The sequence below is a fragment of the Geotrypetes seraphini genome, chromosome 10 (assembly GCF_902459505.1).
Source record: "Geotrypetes seraphini chromosome 10, aGeoSer1.1, whole genome shotgun sequence".
Lineage (NCBI taxonomy): Eukaryota > Metazoa > Chordata > Amphibia > Gymnophiona > Dermophiidae > Geotrypetes > Geotrypetes seraphini.
This window is the reverse complement of record NC_047093.1, coordinates 95,644,593-95,666,961: the sequence shown is the minus strand read 5'-3', so window position 1 is coordinate 95,666,961 and position 22,369 is coordinate 95,644,593. Positions and strand designations below refer to the sequence as shown.

The window sequence follows — 22,369 nt, the reverse complement described above, 5'->3', positions numbered from 1 at the left end:
TTTGTTTTCCAGGAGAGCTAATTCCCCTCCCCCCGACAGTATTTTGGTGTATAGGATAAAGAGCCTTCTACTTGAACCCAGGGTGCTCAAACAGAGAACTCCTATATTCCTTGATATGGAGTTGTGGAAGGGAATAACAGCTCTTGTTGTAAGAAGTAACTTTTTTCCTCTATCCTTTTTCCTTAGATCTAGGAAAGGAGAGAGGAGAAGGTGACTTTCAGATAAAGTAGAGGCTAGAGCAGCAATGGGGTGTGTTGAAATAAGGTTAGCAATGAGTGACCAATTCTAGGTAAGTTCTGTGTGTACTCTGTATTGTTTTTAATCCTGAGCCTTTCTCTTTAGTGCATATAAACAGTCGCCAGATAGCTGTGATTGAAGCATTCCGCCATGCATGGAAAGGCTATAAAGAATTTGCTTGGGGCCGCGATGAGCTGAAGCCCATCTCAAAATCTTACAGCGAATGGTTTGGGCTGGGCCTCACACTTATTGATGCTTTGGATACCATGTGGATTATGGGCTTGAAAGAAGGTAATTTTGATGATTTGAAATGGAATCTTAATGTGAGAGGTGCTTATCTACCTACAATCTAAAGCAGGGGTGCTCAACACGTCGATCGTGATCGACAGGTTGCTCGCTCAGGCGACCCCAGTTGATTGCAGAGCGGGTTCGCTTCTTCCCTTCTCTTTTTTCCCCTCCTGACTGGCCTGCTCCTGAATTCTGCTGCTGCCTCCGCTGCTCATCATTTAAAAAAAAAAAAAAAAAACCGGCTTGGAGAATTTATGCTCCGGGGGCTAACGTGTGCTTGTACCGGCTTCCCTTCTCTTCCCTCTGAAACCGGAAGTTATGTCCGCGGGGAGAAGAGAAGGGAAGCCGGCACGCACATGTTAGAGCCCCATTTGTGGGCTAAAGCGGGAGACAGGTCAGTGAAGCTTGCGATTTGTTCTTCTTGCTGCCAGGTCCTGCCTACTTTCTGTTTCCTCAAAGGCAGGACCCGGCAGCATTTCTCCCAATAGGTCGATCTTAGGTCGATCTTGGGCCGATCAGCCTTCCTCTCCCCGACGTCAATTCTGCCGTCGGAGAGGAAGTTCTGGCCAGCGGAACTTCCTCTCCGACGGCAAAATTGACGGCGGGGAGAGGAATGCTGGTGGGCCCGAAGCAAGGAGAGCTTGGCCGGCGGCAGGCGGCTTTGGGGGCCTGTTATCCGATGGTAGCGGCAGTGGCAGTGGCTTGGGGGAGGGCTGGGAGGGAGAAAGAGGGCAGGCAGGGAGATAGAAGGAAAGAAGAGAAACAGAAAAAAAGAAAGGGGGCATGAAGAGAAAGAAAGAGAGGGCAGGGAGAGAAGAAGAAAACGTTGGGGGGGGGGAATGAGGTCAGGAGGAGAGGAAGCATACAGACTAAAAGAAGGGAAGAAAGATTGGATGCACAGTCAGAAGAAGAAAGTGCAACCAGAGACTCATGAAATCACCAGACAAGGTAGGAAAAATGATTTTATTTTAAATTTAGTGATCAAAATGTGTCTGAATTTATATCTGCTCTCTATATTTTACAATATGGTCCCCTTTTACTAAACCGCAATAGAGGTTTTTAGCGCAGGGAGCCTATGAGCGTCGAGAGCAGCGCTGGGCATTCAGCGCAACTCCCTGCGCTAAAAACTGCTATCGTGGTTTAGTAAAAAAGGAGGGGGTGGGTATTTGTCTATTTTTGTATGGTTGTTACTGAGGTGACAGTGCATAGAGTCATCTGCTTTGACCTCTTTGAAAACCCCCCGGAATAGGAATGATAATTAACAATTCTATGCATACAGTGTGCGTTGTGTTTTTTTAAAATTTTATTGTTGGTAGATCATTTTGACTTAGTCATTTTAAAAGTAGCTCGCAAGCCCAAAAAGTGTGGGCACCCCTGATCTAAAGTAATCATAAAATATATAAAAATACGATTGGATGGGAAATAACTGAAGGAAAAAGTATATATCTAATATAATAAAACGGTAAGCTGCGCATGCGCAGTTCCTATGCGTGCGTCCGTTTTCCATGAGATGTAGCTAGGAAGTGCGCATGCGCGGCTTACGGTCTTCTTCCTCCCACCCCCCACCACCCCCCGCCGAGGTGGATGTCGGCCGCGGTGGCCCGAGGCGGATGTCGGCCGCGGCGGTTGCTGGCCGCCCGAAGCTCTCTCTCTCTTTTCCTCCCCCATGCTATAAAAGAGGCACGCACGCACATGTGCGTTTCTGCACATGCTCAGGAAGGAGCCCTTTTGAGACTTCAGGCTGTTGCCAGCCTAACCCAACCCGGCGGCTGACCCGCTATGGAGAGTGATCTGGCTCTTGAAGAAGAGATTGAGCTGCAGTTAAGCAAAGTGAGCGTGAAAGGAGAGGATGCGGAGAGCAAGGAGGAGGGCTGGAGCGCTGCCGAGGCGGTAAGGCAAAGCGCTAGCCAGGGGGAGGCAGAGCGGACGGTTGCTAGGTTACCTCAAAGGACGGAACGCGCTTTGCCACTTCCTGGGTAAGGGGTTTTTTTGGTAGATGCTGCTGCTCCTGAGAGTTTAAAGGGAAACTTGTACTTTGGTGGGGGGTGGGGGGAAAATATGCACAGTTCAAATTCTAATGTCAGAGTTCTTTTGCAGAAATGTCTGAGAATGAGCTGAAACATAAGTAGGGCATGGAGTTCAGGAGGGGGGGGACAAAAATACTGTACAGGGAAGTGGGGTGGGAGGGAAATGCTGCATCACATGGAAATGGAGGGGCAGAAAAGGGGTTGATGGACAGGGGGGCAGAAAAATGAAGACAGGCCTACTGCTGGACAGGGGGAGCAGGAAGGAGGTGATGATGGACAGGGGGAGGTAAAACAAAGGGAGAAGGGCTTCTGCTGGATAAGGTGAGCAGTGATGGGGTGGTGGAGGACACAGGGAAGGTAAAAGGAAGGGAGAATGGACAGGGGGAGCAGGCAAGGGGTGGTAGTGGACAGCCAAGGGAAACCCCCCCCCCTGACAGAAATACAGAAAGTGGCTAAGGAGAGAGAAAAAATAAAAAAGACAGACACACACACATATATTCTAGCACCCGTTAATGTAACGGGCTATAAGACTAGTATATATATAATTGAGTCATGGAGAAAATAAATGCCACAAAAATATCAGTATCAAATATCCAGTAAAGGTGCTGACTGTAATTATAGTTGAACCCAAACAAAACATAAATGTATAACTAGATACACATACATGGGTAAACCCATGTCAACTGCACAAATGGTCCCCACATTACCATCTTCAATTTTAATGAAACTTGGAATGTAGGTACCCTAACTTATGGCAGTAAGCCATGCAAAGTTTTAACCCCTAAAACCTGAAATTCCTGAAAGTACCTAAGTAGAGGCCCTAAAATTTTTGTGCGTGTCATATGAAACAAATGGGCAACTTCAAGGGCCTCCTGTAAATAGAGTATTGCTAACATCATCCTGAAATTTAGTCTACTGGTACAACTTTTTGTACTTAATAAGATTTTTGAGTTTTAAAAGTCTAGGTTAAGTGCTGTTCTGATGCCTCAATGCAAAAGTTGGCCAAAAACTGAATTTGCTAATTTTTGACTTCATCTTGGGGAGCCATAGATTTGTAACAAATTTACAGTATTTTTCGCTCCATAAGACGCACCCTAGATTTAAAGGAAAACAAGAAAAAAACATTCTGAACCCAGGCTCTGCACCCAGCCCCCCTCACTCTCTGCCAGGCTCTGCACCCAACCTCACACTCCTTACCAGGGTCTGCACACTGTCCCCCCCCCCTCCCCACGGCCAGGCTCTGCACCCTGTCCCCCCAGTAGTTTTTTAAATCCCCCCCTTACCTTTTTAAATCCCCCACGTACCTTTGAAAACCACCCCTCTGCCCCGTCGTACCTTTGAAAACCACCCCTCCACCCCGTCGTACCTTTAAAAAACACCCTTATAGCCTGGTGATTCAGCTTGTATCGGCACAGGCAGGAGCTAGCTTTCCGCGTAGCTGCCTGGGACCGCACTGCTTCTGAATGGCTGTCATCAGTTCACCCCATATTAAAAAAAACTGCACTGGGTACCAGTTGAGGCCAGAATAATTTTCAAATTGGTTGCCTATGCTTCAAAACACTATTCGGCACAGCACCCACCTTCTGAATCACTTTGTTCTCCAAGACAAACTCCGCTTCTCACGCAGAACATTACTAGTCGTCTTTCTGACTCCCAAAGGATGCAAATTCAAAAGATTCCTCGACAAGACACTTTCCTTCCAACCAAGCAGGAATCTGGAACAATACTCTAAGTGACTTACTCCTTAACCATTTGCCATACCAATCATTCAGAAGATCACTGAAAACCCATTTATTTGACAAATTTGTTTAACTTCCTTAGTCGTTTTTCCTCTACGTCTTCCGGCATACTCCTGTTGTATGTAATTATATTACACACCTGTCTGTTCCCTCCTACTTCATACTCATGATGTAACTTAGCTGCATTCATGCAGTCTCTTTTGTTGTAAACAGTCTTGAACTGAAAGGTATGATGGCATATAAATAAAGCTATTATTATTAAAAGGTACGACGGGGCAGGGGTTAAAAATTTGTATCTTTGCTGCATAAGACGCACCGACATTTCTACCCACTTTTGGGTGGAAAAAAAGTGTGTCATATTGAGCGAAAAATACATATTGAGTGACAAATACAATTAATACTTTTAAATAGTTAGTTACACTGCTGAGACTATCTAAATTCAATTGCTAATTTCTTCCCTACACAAAAACACCCTCCTGAAAATTTGATATCTAGTAGAGAAAAAGTTGTTCTATCTAGTGCTTTTTGAACCAAAGTCATTGCTGGCTTTAAAAATGGGTAAAATTTGTTATTAATATTGTTGCTGCTCTGTTTGACTTTAATATCTTTGCAAATAGTTTTCAAGTTTCCAAATTTATTTACAATTTGATAGACCGGCCATCAGCAGATATCTGGTCGGTTTACAGTACTAGAATAACAGTTTAAAATAATTAAAAATAAAATGGGGTGGGATATGGACAACACAAAGATGATATGGGAGGGGGGAGGTTGATACAAAAGGAGCCACTGCCTCTGTGGAACCTCCAGTCAAAGCAGGTGGTCCAGTTTCAGATGCAGATCCATCCTTGCCAGCTTCTTTCCAGACCATGTTAGAGAAGCAATTCATTCCGTTCCTCACTAATATGGGACCGAAGCTTGTTACTCTAATCCAGCCTGGGCATTCTGCAGACTCCCATGAGGTCAAGCCGCTTCCTATGCCTCAATCTGAGCCTACACACTCTATGCAGGGAGCAGAGTCTCTGTGAGTGTCTGATCTGGCATCTATGCATATGAAGCAAGGAGCAGATTCTTTGCAAGTGCCTCGACAGGAATCTTCACAATCAATACAAGGAGTAGAGTCTTTGGGAGTGCATCGAGGTTCCTCCATCAAGCCTCTGGAGCTTCGATCCACAGCTTCCAGCCCTATCCATTCCTTGGTGGCATAGACTGCTTCCATCTCCAGGGCGAAGTCTTCTCGATCTTCGAGATCTGCTTCCAAGCACCATTCTCACCGACGATCGAGGCCTTACTCGAGGCATATTTCCAGGCATAGCTCTTCTTCCAAAGAGTGTCCTTCAACTAAGCCTCGATCTACACCTTCCAGGTCTATTAGACCACCGACTCCTCGATCGAGGTCTCCACTTCCACACTTCTAGGACTCAGCGGTTTCGATTACTTCGTCTAAGTCTCCCTATTCTTTTGATGCCTTTTTTCCTGCTGAAGCTTCATCTTCGACCCAGGCTGCCTCGATGACCTCGAGTCCTTGTCAAGGCAAAGCATTGGCGGATCAGCTATCTTTCTCCTCTTTTCTTCGTCAGATGGCTATTGACTTGGACCTTCAATTGGATGCTGGTTCCAAATACTCTTAAGGAGTATCTCGAAGTCGTGCATCTTCCTCAAACTCCAGCAGTCACTTAAGCTTCCTCTTCACAAGCTTTTGTCTCAGACTTTTTACCAGATGCCTGGAGACTCCTTATGTAATTCCAGCTGTTCCAGGCAAATTAGACTCCAGATATAAAACTCTCCATTGCAAAGGATTTGAGAATTCACAGTTATCTCACCAATCCCTACTTGTGGAGTCATCCTTGAAAAGGTCCCATCCTTCCAAGGTTTATGCTGCCGTTCCTCCTGGAAGGGAAGGGAAAACTATGGACAAATTTGGACGTCGTATCTATCAAAATGCCATGATGTCCTCTAAAATCCTTAATTACAATTTCCATTTTATCACTTATTTTGAGTTGTCTGCCAGGACGGCTGCTTGTTCTGTAGCAATGCGCTGCCTTGCCTGGCTTCATACTATTGACATGGTTCCTAATCTTCAGGACAGCTTGGCTAATATTCCTTGTGCAGGCAATGACCTCTTTTATGAATCTATTGAGGCAGCCACCAAGAAATTGTCTGAGCATGAAAAATCCTTTGCTTCTATTGTCAGACCTAAGCCAAAGCCAGCTCCTGCCAAGCCTGCACGCCCTCCTCCTATTTACCAGAGGTGTTTTGCTCCGAGAGCAGCTCCTTACACTCGCCCTCCTCCCAAGAAACAGCAGAATCAGAAGCAACAGAAATCTCAACCTTCTGCTGCACCTAAGGCTACGCAGTCTTTTTGACTGTTTAAAACAGAACATAACCTCTACCGTTCTGTCTCTGAACTATCTTCCCCCTATTGGAGGTCATCATCATTTTTATCACTGATGGGAGACAATCACATCCGACCTCTGGGTGCTGTCAATCATCAGGGAAGGATACTCTCTTCATTTCACTCAAGTTCCACTAGAGCTTCCTCCAAGAGAGTATCCTTCCAGTCCATCCCAGACCGCCCTTCTTCTTCAGGAAGCTCAAGCTCTGCTTCATCTCAATGCCATTAAACCAGTTCCTTTGGAACAGCAGAACAAGGGGTTTTACTCCTATTACTTCCTTGTTCCGAAGAAGACGGGCGATCTGCCGCCCATTCTGGATCTCAGGGCTCTCAACAAATTTTTAGTCAAAGTAAAAATTTTGCATGTTATCCCTGGCATCCTTTTATCCCCTCCCAGATCAGAACGACTGGTTATGCTGTCTGAATTTAAAGGAGGCTTCTACTCATATTCCCATTCATCTGTCCTACCGCCAATATCTCGGATTTCGGGTGGGGAATCTGCATTATCAATACAGAGTGCTGCCCTTTGGCCTGGCTTCATCTCCCAGAGTGTTCACAAAGTGCCTGGTAGTGGTAGCCGCAGCTCTTAGAAACCATGGTCTTCAGGTATTTCCCTACCTGAACGACTGGCTCATCAAAGATTCAACATCTCAAGGGGTTATTGTAGCGACCCAACGGACTACGTGGTTCCTACAGAGTTTGGGATTCGAAATCAACTTTTCCAAATCCCAACTTCAACCCTCTCAGAATCTACAATTCATTGGAGCTGTTCTGGATACTATCCAACTTGGAGCATTCCTCCCGCAACATCTGGAAGCCCTCCTTCAACTTTGTCATACAGTGTCTTCCCGCTCCTCCATATCAACGAGACACATGATGGTACTCCTGGGTTACATGGCCTCCACAGTACACGTGACTCCTTTTGCCAGACTTCACCTCAGAATTCCTCAGTGGACTCTGGCATCTCAGTGGACATATGTCCCCTTCCAATCACTATCTTACCTTAGGCATATTGTAATAACACCCTATCCAACTGTTGAATAAATTCTCCTTGATTATCATTGGGAGCATAAAAATTAAGTATTGTAAAAAGGTCAGGACCCAGGGCCAACTGTATCAGCAAATACATTCCCTCTGGGTCTCTCCGTATCTTCTGTACCTCAAAGGGAAGGGACCATGCTAATAAAAGTCCCACCCCTCTAGTTTTTTTCCCCACCTCTAACATTAAAAGCAAAATAAGCATGAGAATATTTAGGATGGCGCACCAAATGTTCATATTTCTGAAGCAAATGAGTTTCTTGAATCAGCCTGTAACCTCGGAGCTTCTTTAAACATCAACTGTTTTCGAAAAGGACTATTCAGGCCTCAAACATTGTAGGTCACAAGATTAATTTGTACTCCCCCATTCATCGCCCAGTAAGAAAATTCCACTTCCCAATATCCAAAAGAAAAAATGCCTCCACCCTCTTACTAGCAGAAACCACCAAACTAAACACCCAAAAGAAAAAATACCAGAACAGAACCCCTACAAGACTGTCCCTAAAACCCCCACCCATCCCCCAGCCACCACCTTAAATCTGAAAACCTAAAGACCCCCCAAACAGAGGAACCCATTAAAACAGCAACACAGGAGGAAGGACTCAACAAATGGGCCCCCCAAAACCCCACATACTCCCAACAACCAAAAATCCCCTGACAAGGGCAGCAGCCGATCATTAATATAACTATGAACATAGATTATCCCCCTAAGGGCATACCCAGTACCGTTGTACTGAATCAAGGGAAACACAAGACGGAACCCAGAACATATATCCTTAACAGCATGAGAATGGCTCACAGCTTTTAAATATCACAAGAGCACACCCTTAAAATATCCACTTCATCATTTCACTCCATCCGATGAGTGTGCCGATGACGATTACTGCTGCAGCTGCCTCTTGCCCGAAACTGGTCTCTGGGGCACCGGTAGCCTGGATAGCTCCCTGGGAAGCCGGGCACCAGCCTCTGTTGTCGCTCAAAGTTCCAGGAACTGTTCCATGGCCTCCGCCACAATTGCCCTTCATAGTATTATGCCAACGCAAATGGATGCTGCCACTTATAGTGAATAGACTTTTCCCATAACAGCAATGTGAGCGGGCACAGTTCTTTCCGGCGTTTCAAAGTCAGTGAGGCAATATCTTGATATACTTCCACCTCATAGGTATCCCACTGTATTTGACCGGGCCCAATGTAAGACTTTTTTTCCTTCAGTTTGTAGTCGCAAAAACAGGTGACTATATCGCGGGCCAAGTTAACGTTTGGACGGCCCAAAGCACGATGTGCGCGTTCCAAGTGCGTGGTAAGCTGCGAGTCAGTATCCTCTTTATCCTGAAAAATAGATTGGACCAATTTTACCACCACCACCTCTGAGTTGGAATATTCCGGGGACTGTTTTGTCCAGGAAACACATCTACTACAGTCCCATGAATCCTTGGTCGGGGATCATAGGTTCCCGCAGGCCTTTTGGGCTTCCCGGGTGGGCACTTCTAAGAGGGGTGGGGTGGGAATCCTTATCCGTAAGGGGATTCGTTGTGAGGTACGTAGGGTGGTGCGGGATCCTCAGGGCAGATACATCATGTTGGATGCTCTGATTGAGGGGGGTCTTGTATTCCCTGGTAAATGTATATGCCCCTAATGAGGGTCAGGGGACCTTCTTCCATGAGTTGGTCCCTCGCATCCTCAAATTTAAGGGGGGAGCCCTGGTTTTTGGTGGGGATTTTAATCTTACAGTGACCCCTCATTTGGATAACTCAGGGAGGGCGGATCAATATGGAAGAAGGGATCGTAAACTGTTGCGTGAGGCATTGGCTACTCTGAATGTGGTGGACTGCTGGAGGTGGCTACACCCTTCGGTTAAGGACTATACTTACTTTTCGGGAATACATTCCTCATATTCTAGAATTGATTATGTTTCAGGCACGTCGGGATCTCCAGGCTTTAGACTTGGACAGATTGCACCATAACTGGATATTTATGGTGAGGTGTCAGGATTCCGGGTCAATGTTGGGTCGGGTGGCCATTGTGAAGATGATGATCCTGCCTCGTCTGTTGTTCTTATTCCAAGTATTGCCTCTTTGGGTGGATAGGAGAACGTTGGAGGGGGTTCAAAGGCATATCTTTCATTTTATTTGGGCTGGTCGACGGCCCAGAGTAAGTAGAAAGGTCTTATGTATGGGGAGAGGGGATGGGGGGTTGGGGGTCCCGGATGTGGTAAAATATTATCAGGCTGCTCAGCTGCGCGCTCTTTTAGAGTGGCAGACGCAGACGCCGAAACAGTGGGTGGAAATTGAGCAAAGCTTAAGTGCTGGGGTGCCTTTGTTACATCGGCCGTGGGTGCCTGGTAGGGTGCGACTGGTGGGGGAGATATCTTCGGTTGCGACTTCTCTGAGGGTTTGGAATCAGACCCGAGCTAGTTTATTGGGGCGTAGGCGGTATTCCTGGTACACACCGTTGAGACATAATCCTGACTTTCCACCGGGAAGGGATAGGGGAGTGTTTACCGACTGGGAGTCTCGGGGCTTAGTCTGTGTGGGACAGTTGTGGGATCTGGTTCTGGGTAGTATTAGACCCTTCGCAGAACTCAGGGGCAAGTTTGAGTTTGGGGTACGGGATTTGTTTCCCTACCTACAAGTTCTCCATTATATCAGGACCTCGGGCCTTCTGGGGGACTTAAGGGCTGGTAAGACGCCCTTTGAGCTGCTATTGGGTCCCGTGCTCCGGAAGGGAGTTCTCTCTGCGATATACAGGTGTCTTAATTGTCGGGGGGCTCCCCTTCCCTACATGAGGGCCTGGGAGGGCGATGGTGGTTCCGCTATTTCCTGGGACACTTGGGGTGACATCTGGTTGGAGATTTCCTCGGCGGGTGTAGCTGCTTTGCTGATCGAGAATGGATACAAGGTCCTCTTCCGTTGGTATTATACCCCTCAGGTTGTGGCTCGCTGGCAGAGAGGTGCGAGTGTTCTCTGTTGGAGGGGCTGTGGGGAAGTGGGTACCTACTTTCATATGTGGTGGCAGTGTGGGCAGGTGTGTGGATTCTGGACTGAGGTTTTTGTTTGGGTGTCCCGGATCCTGGATGTCCAGATACCGGCCGATTGGTGACACGCCTTGTTGTTTTGGCATCAATTGGATCTAGCTTGGGGTGACTCTTTGTTTTGCAAGTTGGCATTCACTGCAGCTCGATTAGCCATTGCCTCTTTGTGGAATCAGGCGCTCCCTCCCACGTGGGCCCTGGTGGAGCAACGTTTGCGTAATTGGCAGAACCTTTATCACTTAACGGCCTTGCGACATGGTAAACTACATGGCTATGCTCATGTGTGGCGTAATTTTCGGGCTTCTGTGGGGGTTTGTGGTAGGGGTTGTCAGGGGCTTTGAGTTGGCCTTGGAGTCGGAATGGATGGGCGATACTTGGGGGGATCCCATAACCATATTCCTTTTCAATTTTTGGTTTATGTTTGGAATTGTCTGTTTCTCAACCATACTGAGAGCTGTAGATATTGTGCTTTGTCCCTGGGGGGTGGGAGGGGGGTTATTGGCTGTGTTTTGGTGGATATTTTAGATTGTCCTTATTAATTTGTAGGACTCGCACATGTCTATGTTGTTGATTGTACTTATGTGTGCTATTTTGGAGTGTGGTACTTTGCTTTATGTATTTTTGTTCTTGCATTTCATGTGCAATTGTTATGTACTGTTTGGAGTGTTTTTCAATAAAAGCTTTTCAATTGGAAAAAAAAAAAAAAAAGTAAGCTGCGAGTCAGTATCCTCTTTATCCTGAAAAATAGATTGGACCAATTTTACCACCACCACCTCTGAGTTGGAATATTCCGGGGACTCGGGTAGGCCTCTAAATCACAAATTGCGCCGGCAACTTCTATTTTCTTAATCTTCTACCTTATCGGTCAGCTGCAGCATAGACTGTTGACATTCCTGTAGTCCCCAATCACAGCTAGTAATCGAGTCCGAATGTTCCTCCATTTGCGTCTCGGTCTCTGCAACCTGCTGTCCCAGTGCTGCTATTTCTCCTCTCGGATCCACCACAAGCATTGTGAGGTCCATTCGGACAGCCTTGAGGTCCGTTTTGATCTCCGCCATACAAATCTTCAATTCTGTAAAGGACTTGCATCCCCTGCCTGCTCGACTCCTGCTATCTCAATGGGAGGAGCTATAGTTTTCTCACTCCCAGATGGGGCCTTCACCCCCGCTGAGCCCTCCATATGTTTCGGAGGGATCGGCTTCAAAAAGGCGAACTCCGTCAAGCTGGTGTTCCGCAATTTCATTGCCATCGCTCTGTAAAACACCTTACCAGTCAATAGAGGCAGTCGGAACTGTTTTTCAGCTGCCGGGAGATACTTTATTTTAATGATTAGACTGCGGGGCACATGGTCAAAAGGCTCAAGCGTCCATATTGGGTGCTGACATCACTTCCTCCCCCCTGACATGGTTTGATAGACTGTGCCGTTAAGGAGATGTAATTACACAGGTGGAGAATTTTAAGAACAGAAATACTGGCTCAGACCAATGGGCCATCTAGCCCAGTTTCCTATTTCCATTATTGGCCAATCCAGGTCACAGTACTTGGCAGAAACCCAAATAGCTACATTTTAAATCAAAGAATACATATAGAATACATATAGTTTGAAGGAAAAAAGGCAGGCATGTTCTTTCCCCAAACCACTACAGCATGTTATACTGACAGTAATCTATCAGTATGAAAAGCATAATTGCAGTAGCAGTATGTCTACATGTTTTAGGGATAAAAGCCTCTGACTACTGCCCCTTCCCCACCACCCTAGGAATAGATATTTAAGGTTTTGATTAGAATGCTATGTTTATAAACATCAGTGCTACTTTACTGAAGTGCTCTGTGTCCCTCTTGGCAGTTTTTCTTTATTCACTGCTTTCCTTTTTCTGACACTGCAGAATTTGAAGAAGCGAAGAAATGGGTGGAAACTGAGCTGTCGTTTGAAAAAAAAGTAGATGTGAATCTTTTTGAAAGTACCATTCGTATCCTGGGGGGACTGTTGAGCACCTATCATTTAACAGGAGACAACCTTTTCCTGGAGAAAGCTGTAAGAGTCCATTTTGGAAAGATATGATGCAAGTTTATAAAAGTTAAATTTTATGGCTAAATATGTTTATTAAATTTCAAAGTGCATAGGAAAACATCTGTAACAAAATACAACAGGATACTTACAATTGTGCACTGATACAAACTCTCCCTCCTATCCCCCCCAAATAAAACCCAAACACAAAGATCCCTGAGCACATTGAAATCAGAAATAAGCAGATTACGAATTCAAGAGTCTACTCCAGGCCACAGGAGTAAGGGTCAACCAAAATCGCTCCCAAATCAAAGTAAATCTGTGGCCCGGTCCCGTGTCGAGATCATTAAAATGTCTACGTTCCAATGAAGCATGTATGATCATCAGTGATCTCTATTGACTATAAGTCGGGGTATCACTAGTCAGCCATTGTGTTAGTATAGCCTTCTTGCCTAGCAGCATTGCTCATGCCACAAAAGCTGAAAGACCTTTAGGTTTAAGAGAAGCAATGTCATAGAATCCAAATAGTGCTCGGGGGTCGGGGTCCACCGCCGACCCCAGAGAGAGGTAATATAGGATCCCAAACGATTCCAGAACTGAAGAATACAAGGGCAGGACCAAAACATATGTCCCAAGGACGCGTGGGCATGTGTACATTAGGACATTGATGAAGCTGAGTGATGCCCCATCTGGTAAGCTCGTATGGACGATATGTAGAGGCATAAAATAAACTTTAACTGCATTTCCCAATGTTGAATGTTAAAGGATACCTTTCTCAAATTTTTTACAACTTGCTGCATCTGATGGGAGGTAAGAACACACTGTAGATCAGGGGTGTCCAACCTGTGGCCCCGTGAAATATTTTGTGTGGTCCCAGTCGAGGGTGATGCAGTGTTTTCCTCTGCTGCCTCCGGGTGTTTACCGTCTTGCCGGCTTCCTCCTCTGTCTTGCTGCAGTGTTTGCGCCATTGTGCGGCCCCAGAAACATTTTTTTTGGCCAATGCGGCCCAGGGAAGCCAAAAGGTTGGACACCCCTGCTGTAGATCTTCAGCCCAGGTTACTGCTAAAATATCAAAGTTGGGGCCAGGTTGACTGTCACAAATGCCCACTTGATGAAAACTAAGAGGAATCAATTGTTGTGCAGACAAACTGAACATTTCAGAGGGAGCCTCATGGCAGATGTCCGTCAAATGGCAAGAAGGCAAAGATCGGACATAGTGACAGGCTTGAAAGTATGCAAAAGTATCAACATCAGAAAGTCCAAATGTACGCTGTAAGGAAGCAAAAGAAGCAAGTCTACCCTCTTCTGTATACATCTGAAAAATATAATGTAACCCTAAAAATCAGCCCACCTCTTAAAAGATACAGATTTTATATCCGGCAAAAAGTCTCAATTCCCTTGAAGCGGGAGAAAGGGAGAGATCATAGGGGATACTTGCAGACAACGGCACACCCGGCGCCACATTCACCTAGCAGGGGCAAAGTTAGGATATTGTGCCACCACAAGACGGAGGGTTGGGGCTGTCGCATGTAATAAATAACTAATATGATAAGGAGATAACAAGGACAATTCTATGTCTGAGGCAGAAAAATAAGAGGTACCCCGAAACCAATCAGTAATATGTCTCATTTGACATGCCATCGCATACCACTAAATATTCAATAATCCATATCCTCCCCGTTCTCTGGGAAGGCAAAGCCTATTAAAAGTCATACGTGGTCTCTTGCCTCCCTAAAGAAACCATTGTAGCCCTCTAGTAAGTTGGACCTGATAGGTATGAGACAATAAGATGGGAAGTACCTGAAATCAGAATAGCCATTTTGGAAACAGTACCATATTGTACAAGGCAACTCGGCCCGCCACTGAGAGGGGAAAAAACCTGCCAAGTTTGAAGCAATTGCAATGTATCCCCTAATAACGAGGCCACATTGCAAGCATATAAAGTGGAAAGGTCACGAGGTAACCACACTCCAAGATATTTGAGGGAGGTCTGGGCCCAAGTAAATGGAAAAGCACCCACCCAGGTATGTTGTATAGTAGAGGGAATAGCCAAAACTGTAGATTTTTGATAATTAAGCGTAAAACCCAAGTAAAATTGAAACTCCTCTAAAGAATGCTGCAGATGAGTGATGGAATACTGTGGCTGAGTCAAAGTAAAAACCAAATCATCCGTGAAGGCCAATTCTTTTAACCGTCCAATTCGAAAAAGCAACTCCCACTATGTCTGGGTTTTTAGATATGGTATGTAAAAATGGCCCCAAATAGAGCAGAAAAAGGAGTGGGGATAAAGGACATCCCTGTCTCGTACCCCTGCCAATTGGAAAAGTGGCCGTTGTAATATCGTTGACTAATATCTGAGCCGTCGAACCCCTATACAAAGTTCTGACTGCTGTTGCAAACCAACCAGTTATACCTAAATAATCCAATACCTCAAATAAATATGTCCAATCCACCTGGTCAAACGCTCGGGCCGCATCCAAACTAACTAATAACATAGGTATATCCTGAGATAGGGTATGGGCCATAGTCAATAGGACCCTATGAACATTCTGTACTACCTGCTTGCCTATAACAAAACCCACCTGTTCCGGTCCTATAAGTCTAGGAAGGAGATTAGAAAGTCTATCTGCCAATATCCTTGCTGATATTTTAATGTCAACATTAAGTAGCGATATAGGGCGGTAAGCTTCAGGAGAAGTGGCATCCTTACCCAGTTTTAAAATGAGGGCTTCATTGGCTCCTGTTAGAAACCCCCTCCCCCCCCTCGCTATAACCTGTTCAAAATCACGGAGAGGGTGACTGATCTGGGAGGACAGCAATTTGTAAAATTCGGCAGTAAAGCCATCTGGTCCAGGGAAAGAATAATTCCTCTGAATCTGGATCACTTTCTGTAATTCTCTAAAGATGAGTGGGGCATTAAGAGTCTCAACATCTAATTCAGTTAACTTAGGAAGACCAGAATCCTCCAAGTAATCTCTCAGAAGTGGACCCCCACCTCGGTTTCTTTGTTCAAGGAGCCTCAGAAACAAAATGGGGGAAACTAATGCAAGGAGCCTAAGAAACAAAATGGGGGAATTAGAAGTCATAGCCAAAAATGAGAGCCTAGATATCATAGGGATCACGGAAACATGGTGGAATGAGGAAAACAAATGGGACATAGTACTGCCAGGATACAAGCTCTACCGAAAAGACAGGACATATCAGAAAGGAGGAGGAATAGCACTATACATTAAGGACACCATTCACTCGACCAGTGTGGACACAGCAGCGACCAGTGATCAACTGGAATCACTATGGGTTAAAATATCAGGAAGAAACGGATCCGAGATAAAGTTGGGACGGTACTACCTTCCACCTGGGCAAAATGAAGCAAATGATACAGAAATGGAAGCTGAGCCGAGGCAGGAATGCAAGAACACTAACACCATAGTTATGGGAGATTTCAACTATCCTGGGATAGACCGTAGTCTTGGAATTTCCAAATGTAAAAAGGAAACAGAGTTCCTGGAGGCTGTACAGGACTGCTTCATGGAACAATTTGTCAAGGAACCAACGAGAGGGTCAGCGATTCTGGATCTAATCCTCAACGGGTTGAAAGGACCTGCTAAGGGAGTGGAAGTAGTGGGACCATTAGGAAACAGTGACCACAACATGATCAAGTTCAAAGTGGAAGTAGGATTACCAAAGGGTAAGAGAAACAATGCAATAACGTTTAACTTCAAGAAAGGGAACTCTGATGCCATGAGACGATTGGTGAGAAAAAAACTCAAAAACAGCACCCGGAAAGCGCAGACTGTGGAGCAAGCCTGGTCCTTATTCAAAGACATGGTAAACGAGGCACAAAACCTGTTTATACCCAGATTTAGAAAAGGATGCAAAAAGAATCAAACAAAAGACCTGGCATGGATAACCAACGAAGTAAAGAAAGTGATAGGAGACAAGAAAAGATCTTTATGGAAGTGGAAAAAGGACAAAACCAAAGAAAATTGGAAAGAGCACAGGAAGCAACAAAAAGAATGTCACCGAGTGGTCAGAAAAGCAAAGAAAGAATACGAAGAGAGACTAGCCAAGGAAGCACGAAATTTTAAACCGTTCTTCCGATATGTGAAAGGAAAACAGCCGGCAAGGGAGGAGGTGGGACCTCTGGATGAGGGCAACAGGAAGGGAGTGGTGAAGGAGGAAAAGGAGGTGGCAGACAGACTAAACATGTTCTTCTCGTCTTTATAAGAGAAGACACATCCAACGTGCCGGAACCGGAAAAAATCTTCAAGGGGGATCAAGAGGGAAAATTATCATTCATGGAGTTAAGCCTCGAAGACGTACTCAAACAGATAGATTAAAAACTGACAAATTTACGGGCCCAGACGGAATCCACCCGAGAATACTGAAAGAGCTCAGAGACAAAATAGCGGTTACTGTGGCAGATTTATAACCTATCCTTGAGAACATGGGTAATCCTGGAGGATAGCGAATGTTACATCTATCTTCAAAAAGGGATCGAGAGGTGACCCAGGGAACTACAGGCCGGTGAACTTAACCTCAGTTCCGGGGAAGATGACCGAATCATTGATCAAGGAAAGTATCAATGAGCATTTAGAAAAAAATAATCTGATGAGAACAAGCCAGCATGGTTTCTGTAAAGGAAGATCATGCCAAACAAACCTACTGCATTTCTTTGAAGGGATAAGCAAACAAATGGACAAGAGTGACCCCATAAACATTGTATATCTGGATTTCCAGAAAGCCTTCGACAAGGTACCTCATGAGCGCCTACTAAGAAAACTGTGGAGCCATGGGGTGGTAGGGGACATGCACAGATGGATCAGGAACTGGCTGGCGGACAGGAAACAGAGAGTAGGAGTTAAGGGTCACTACTCTGACTGGAAAGGGGTCGCAAATGGTGTCCCACAGGGGTCAGTGTTAGGACCGCTGCTTTTCAATATATTCATAAATGACCTGGAAACGGGGACGAAGTGCGAAGTTATAAAATTCGCGGATGACACAAAACTCTCCAGTAGGGTCAGAACTGTTGAGGAATGCAAAGAACTACTAAGAGACCTGAACAAACTGAGTGAGTGGGCAAAAAGATGGCAGATGAGCTTCAACGTAGAGAAATGTAAAGTCTTGCATATAGGGAAAGGGAACCCGATGTACAGCTATACGATGGGAGGGGAGAGTACTGGGGGAAGGCAACTTAGAAAAAGACTTGGGGGTATTGGTGGATAAAACAATGAAGCCGGCGGCGCAATGTGCAGCGGCCTCAAAGAAAGCGAACAAAATGTTGGGCATTATCAAAAAGGGTATCAATACCAGAACGAAGGAAGTTATTCTACCACTGTATCGGGCGATGGTGCGCCCGCATCTGGAATACTGCGTCCAATACTGGTCACCGTAACTTAAGAAGAATATGGCGATACTCAAGAGGGTCCAGAGAAGAGCGACAAGAATGATAAAGGGCATGGAAAACCTTTCTTATGCTGAAAGGCTGGAGAAGCTGGGGCTCTTCACCTTGGAAAAGCGGAGACTTAGAGGCGACATGATAGAGACTTATAAAATCATGAAAGGCATAGAGAAGGTGGAGAGAGACAGATTCTTCAGACTAGCGGGGACAACAAAAACAAGAGGGCATTCGGAAAAATTGAAAGGAGACAGATTCAAAACGAATGCTAGGAAGTTCTTCTTTACTCAGAGGTTGGTGGACACCTGGAATGCGCTCCCAGAGGAGGTGATAGGACAGAGTACAATATTGGGTTTCAAAAAGGGATTGGATGACTTCTTGAAGGAGAAGGGGATTGAAGGGTACAGATAGAGGGTAACTATACAGGATAGTAAATGAATAGGGAATAAACAATTTAGGTGAAGGATCATTTGCAGGTCATGGAGGGAGCGGACTGCTGGGGATGATGGACCCCTGGTCTGACCCTGCAGAGGCAATGCTTATGTTCATAAAATTCCTGAAAATAGTCTAAGAATATATTCGCTATCTGATCCGTTTTGTGACGTTTAGTCCCCATATCATCCTTAAGACCAAAAACAACCGCTGTCCTCTCGCTCGTTTGGTCAAATAAGTTAATAATTTCCCTGAGCGGTTTCCATAGCGGTGGTATTTAAACCTCTTATAAAATAACATTTTCATCGTAGAGTTGTCTCTATAGTTAGTAAGTTTTCCTTAGCCACCAGGTTTGGACTAGCCGTATATTGACGTTTTGCCACTGCCAATTCTCGTTCCAAACGTATGATTCCCCTAGACAACCGACGATTTTGAGCTATAACAAAGGCAATACAATCCCCGCGTAAGACTACTTTGGCCGTATTCCAAAATAGTTCCGGTTCAGTTAGATGTTGACCGTTAAATTCCAAAAAATTTTCCCACTTTTGTAGCAAAAAATTCCTAAAATGTTCATCTTGAAACAAGTAACTAGGAAATCACCAATGAGAGGGGTCCAGAACACCAAAGCCAACATTGACATCAATCCAAATCAAGGAATGGTCCGAAATAACCGAGGGTCCTATTGTAGCTGCATCAATATTAAGAAAAGAAGAGCTAGTGACAAGTATATAATCAATTCTGGAAAGCATACCATGTGCGCAGGATCTGTGTGTGTAATCACGTTCTGTGATATGAAACAAGTGCCAGGGGTCAACCAGATCCAAAGCCACACATAGGTAGGGAATGTCCTGCTTGCCCGTCCCCACAGTGGGAGTCTCCGGACCAGACTGGTCACATCATGGGTCAAGTTTATAATTATAATCTCCTGCAAGAAATACCGGATCAGCCACGCGTTCCAACAACAGAGCAGCAATGTGTTCAAAGAAAGTGTGATCATATACATTAGGTGCATATACGTTTAACAAGTGAAAAGAATAAGTACCAACGGTTATATGAAGTAATAAAAACCGGCATGGGGGGTCTTTCTCCACAAGGCGTGCCTTATAGGGCAAGGATTTATGCCACCCCAGCCCGTTTCTGAGAAGAGGCTGCATAGACAGCCCCCATCCAGGACCTTCCCAACTTAGCGTGTTCAAGATCTGTCAAATGAGTTTCTTGCAGACAAACTATATCTGCTTTATGATGTTTAAGCTGATTTAGGATTTTTGTTCTTTTAACAGGGGGCATAATGCCTGAAACATTCCAGGACAAGATCCATAATGAATTCGTTAGTGACATGGGAAATTGATAAAGTCAAAATAATGTTTTGTGAATGCTGGTATAACAAAGCTATTCCAGGTTCCCAGCCCTACCCAGGATAGACAAGTGTGTAGAATGATACCTGCTTGTTGTATGGTCTCCCCAGCGCCCCAGGCCAATGAACAGATTGGCCCTGTATGCGAGGAAGTCCATCTGACAACGGGAGCAACACTCAAGAATCCATTCAGTCTCAAACCCTTCTCAGGGATGAATAAAGCGATATGAAATAAAAACAAAAAAGAATACCCCCCATCTACTCTTCCCTCCACCCCCACTCACCCACCCAAACCCACCCCTCCTATCTGTCTCCAACCCCTCCCTCTGTGCAAGACACATCGACAGAGCCACCCCAAGGTGATTCTGCTGGTGTGTGAGGGCACAAAAAGGATGCCTCCCCAAACCCCAAGTCAACCATTATGGAAGCAGATCATATAAACTTACCACTTTGAGTAAGCAAAGTGTATAAATGTGCAAACAAGAATTATAGTATCAGAAATAATAAAATAACTGTCAAAACAGTCATGAGTCAGGTAATCCAAACACCAACCAATAAAAGTCATCACAGTGCCACCAGTAAAATGCCAGTCAAACGAAGGTCAAACAAAGTAACCAGCTATGATCATCTCAGCCAGTGGGGCTTTGTGAATGCAGCAAGTGAGTATTGAGATAATTAGCAGCTTCCACTGAAGAATCAAGAGTGCCACTGGCCCCGATGCTGTAATTTCAAAGTGGTTGGGTAGATGAACATGAAGCACACTTTCTTCTCCGCCAGAGTGGAACAAAGGGGATAGAATAATTTGTGCTTTTCAGTTAAGGCCGCAGAGTAATCCTGAAAAATTTGAATCTCTGAATCCCCATATTTCAGCTTATCTCGTTGTTTATATTGTTGTAAAATTTCAGTTTTATGATTGTAGTTGAGCACTTTAGCGCTTCCCCATTTTGTTCCCTGCCTATACGATGGGCGCGTTGGATACGGAGGGGGCCCACATTTCCCCTCATGGGGAATGTATCCTGCAACTAGGCTTCCAAAGTGTGTAATAGAGCCAGGCCCGCAATTGTTTCAGGGAACCCCAGAAATCGAAGATTTGACCTACATGACCGATTTTCCAGATCTTCAAGGTGTTCATCCTGACGGCGAGTGAGGTCGGTCAATGCTTGTAAGTCTGTAGTCTGGGTCCCCTGAGTATCTTTTAAGCCCGAAACCCGGTTTTCCAACTCAGTGGTGTGGCGGGCTGTTTCTGTAATAGAGGATTCCAGCCTCTGGAGCTGTCCGAGAGGCGATCAAGGCTGGGCTGTAGTGCCAGCGCCACAGCCTGTGTTTTGTCCCGTAGGGCTTCAGGGGAGAGTTGGCTCACCGCCGCCGAAGTTCTGGCTGCCATCTTGTACTCCACCGTCTTCGGGCGTTCGCAGTCTTTTTTTTAGTTGCACGGGAGGCCATCGGTTGCGTCGGCGACGCCAAATATTTTTCCATACCCCCCCCCCCCCTGCTAGAAGAGTGAACAGGCAAGGGCTCTTTGTGCTCCGGTAGGCAGGGAAAGTGCCGAATGTGGACTCGGGGCCCAGAAGCTCAGGCAAAGCACATCTTCCCGAGCTTACTGCATCAAGTGACCATAAAAGTTAAATTTTAATATTCCCATTTATTCATTACTCTCCAATGTAAGGGAACCTTTTGGGGGGAGGTTTCCACCTGGCTTGAGAAGTTCTACCTTAGTGCTGTCTGTTTTAATGCCATTTTGTGTCACTGTGGAAGGCAACCTTAGCTTGTCATGATGAGAATTTTGGCCAGGGAGGGGGATCTAGTTGTCCAAAACTTCCTTGGGCCTGGTATGTCTTCAGTTAGTGAACATGAACCATAGTTCTCTTTATATGATGGCAAATAAGAACTACAAGGCCCTTCTACTCTACCTACACTTTTTCTCTTGCATGTTGTAGAACCTAGTTAATTGTAGGCCTGCCACCTTAGTGACTAGGGATATTCTTTGTTCGCCTTATCCTATCCTTTCTTAATTTTTCTACTGTTTACTGCTTCTCAGATGTCCTCTAGAAGTATGTTCTTTTCATCCATTCCACCATCACTGTTCTTTTAAAACAGTGGTTCCCAACCCTGTCCTGGAGGACCACCAGGCCAATCGGGTTTTCAGGCTAGCCCTAATGAATATGCATGAGAGAGATTTGCATATAATGGAAGTGACAGGCATGCAAATCTGCTCCATGCATATTCATTAGGGCTATCCCGAAAACCGATTGGCCTGGTGGTCCTCCAGGACAGGGTTGGGAATCACTGCTTTAAAACACAATTTACATGAACCCTTCAGCCAACAGGTAATTCTGTTGCATAATACCAGGACACTTTCTGTATGAGAGAAATGATTGCTGCCACCTTGATTTAAAAAAAAAAATTAGGTTTGTCAGTCACACCA

The 22,369-nt window shown here is 45.3% G+C and overlaps 1 protein-coding gene across 1 annotated transcript in view; it reads left to right on the top strand.

Annotated features, from left to right (window-relative positions):
• The window catches only part of MAN1B1 (mannosidase alpha class 1B member 1), a 245,232-nt gene that overhangs the window by 141,707 nt on the left and 81,156 nt on the right, over positions 1-22,369 (top strand). The window contains exons 6-7 of the mRNA XM_033961549.1: positions 343-528; positions 12,639-12,787. Coding sequence (XP_033817440.1) covers positions 343-528; positions 12,639-12,787 — 335 coding nt within the window. The remainder of the gene's footprint in view (positions 1-342; positions 529-12,638; positions 12,788-22,369) is intronic.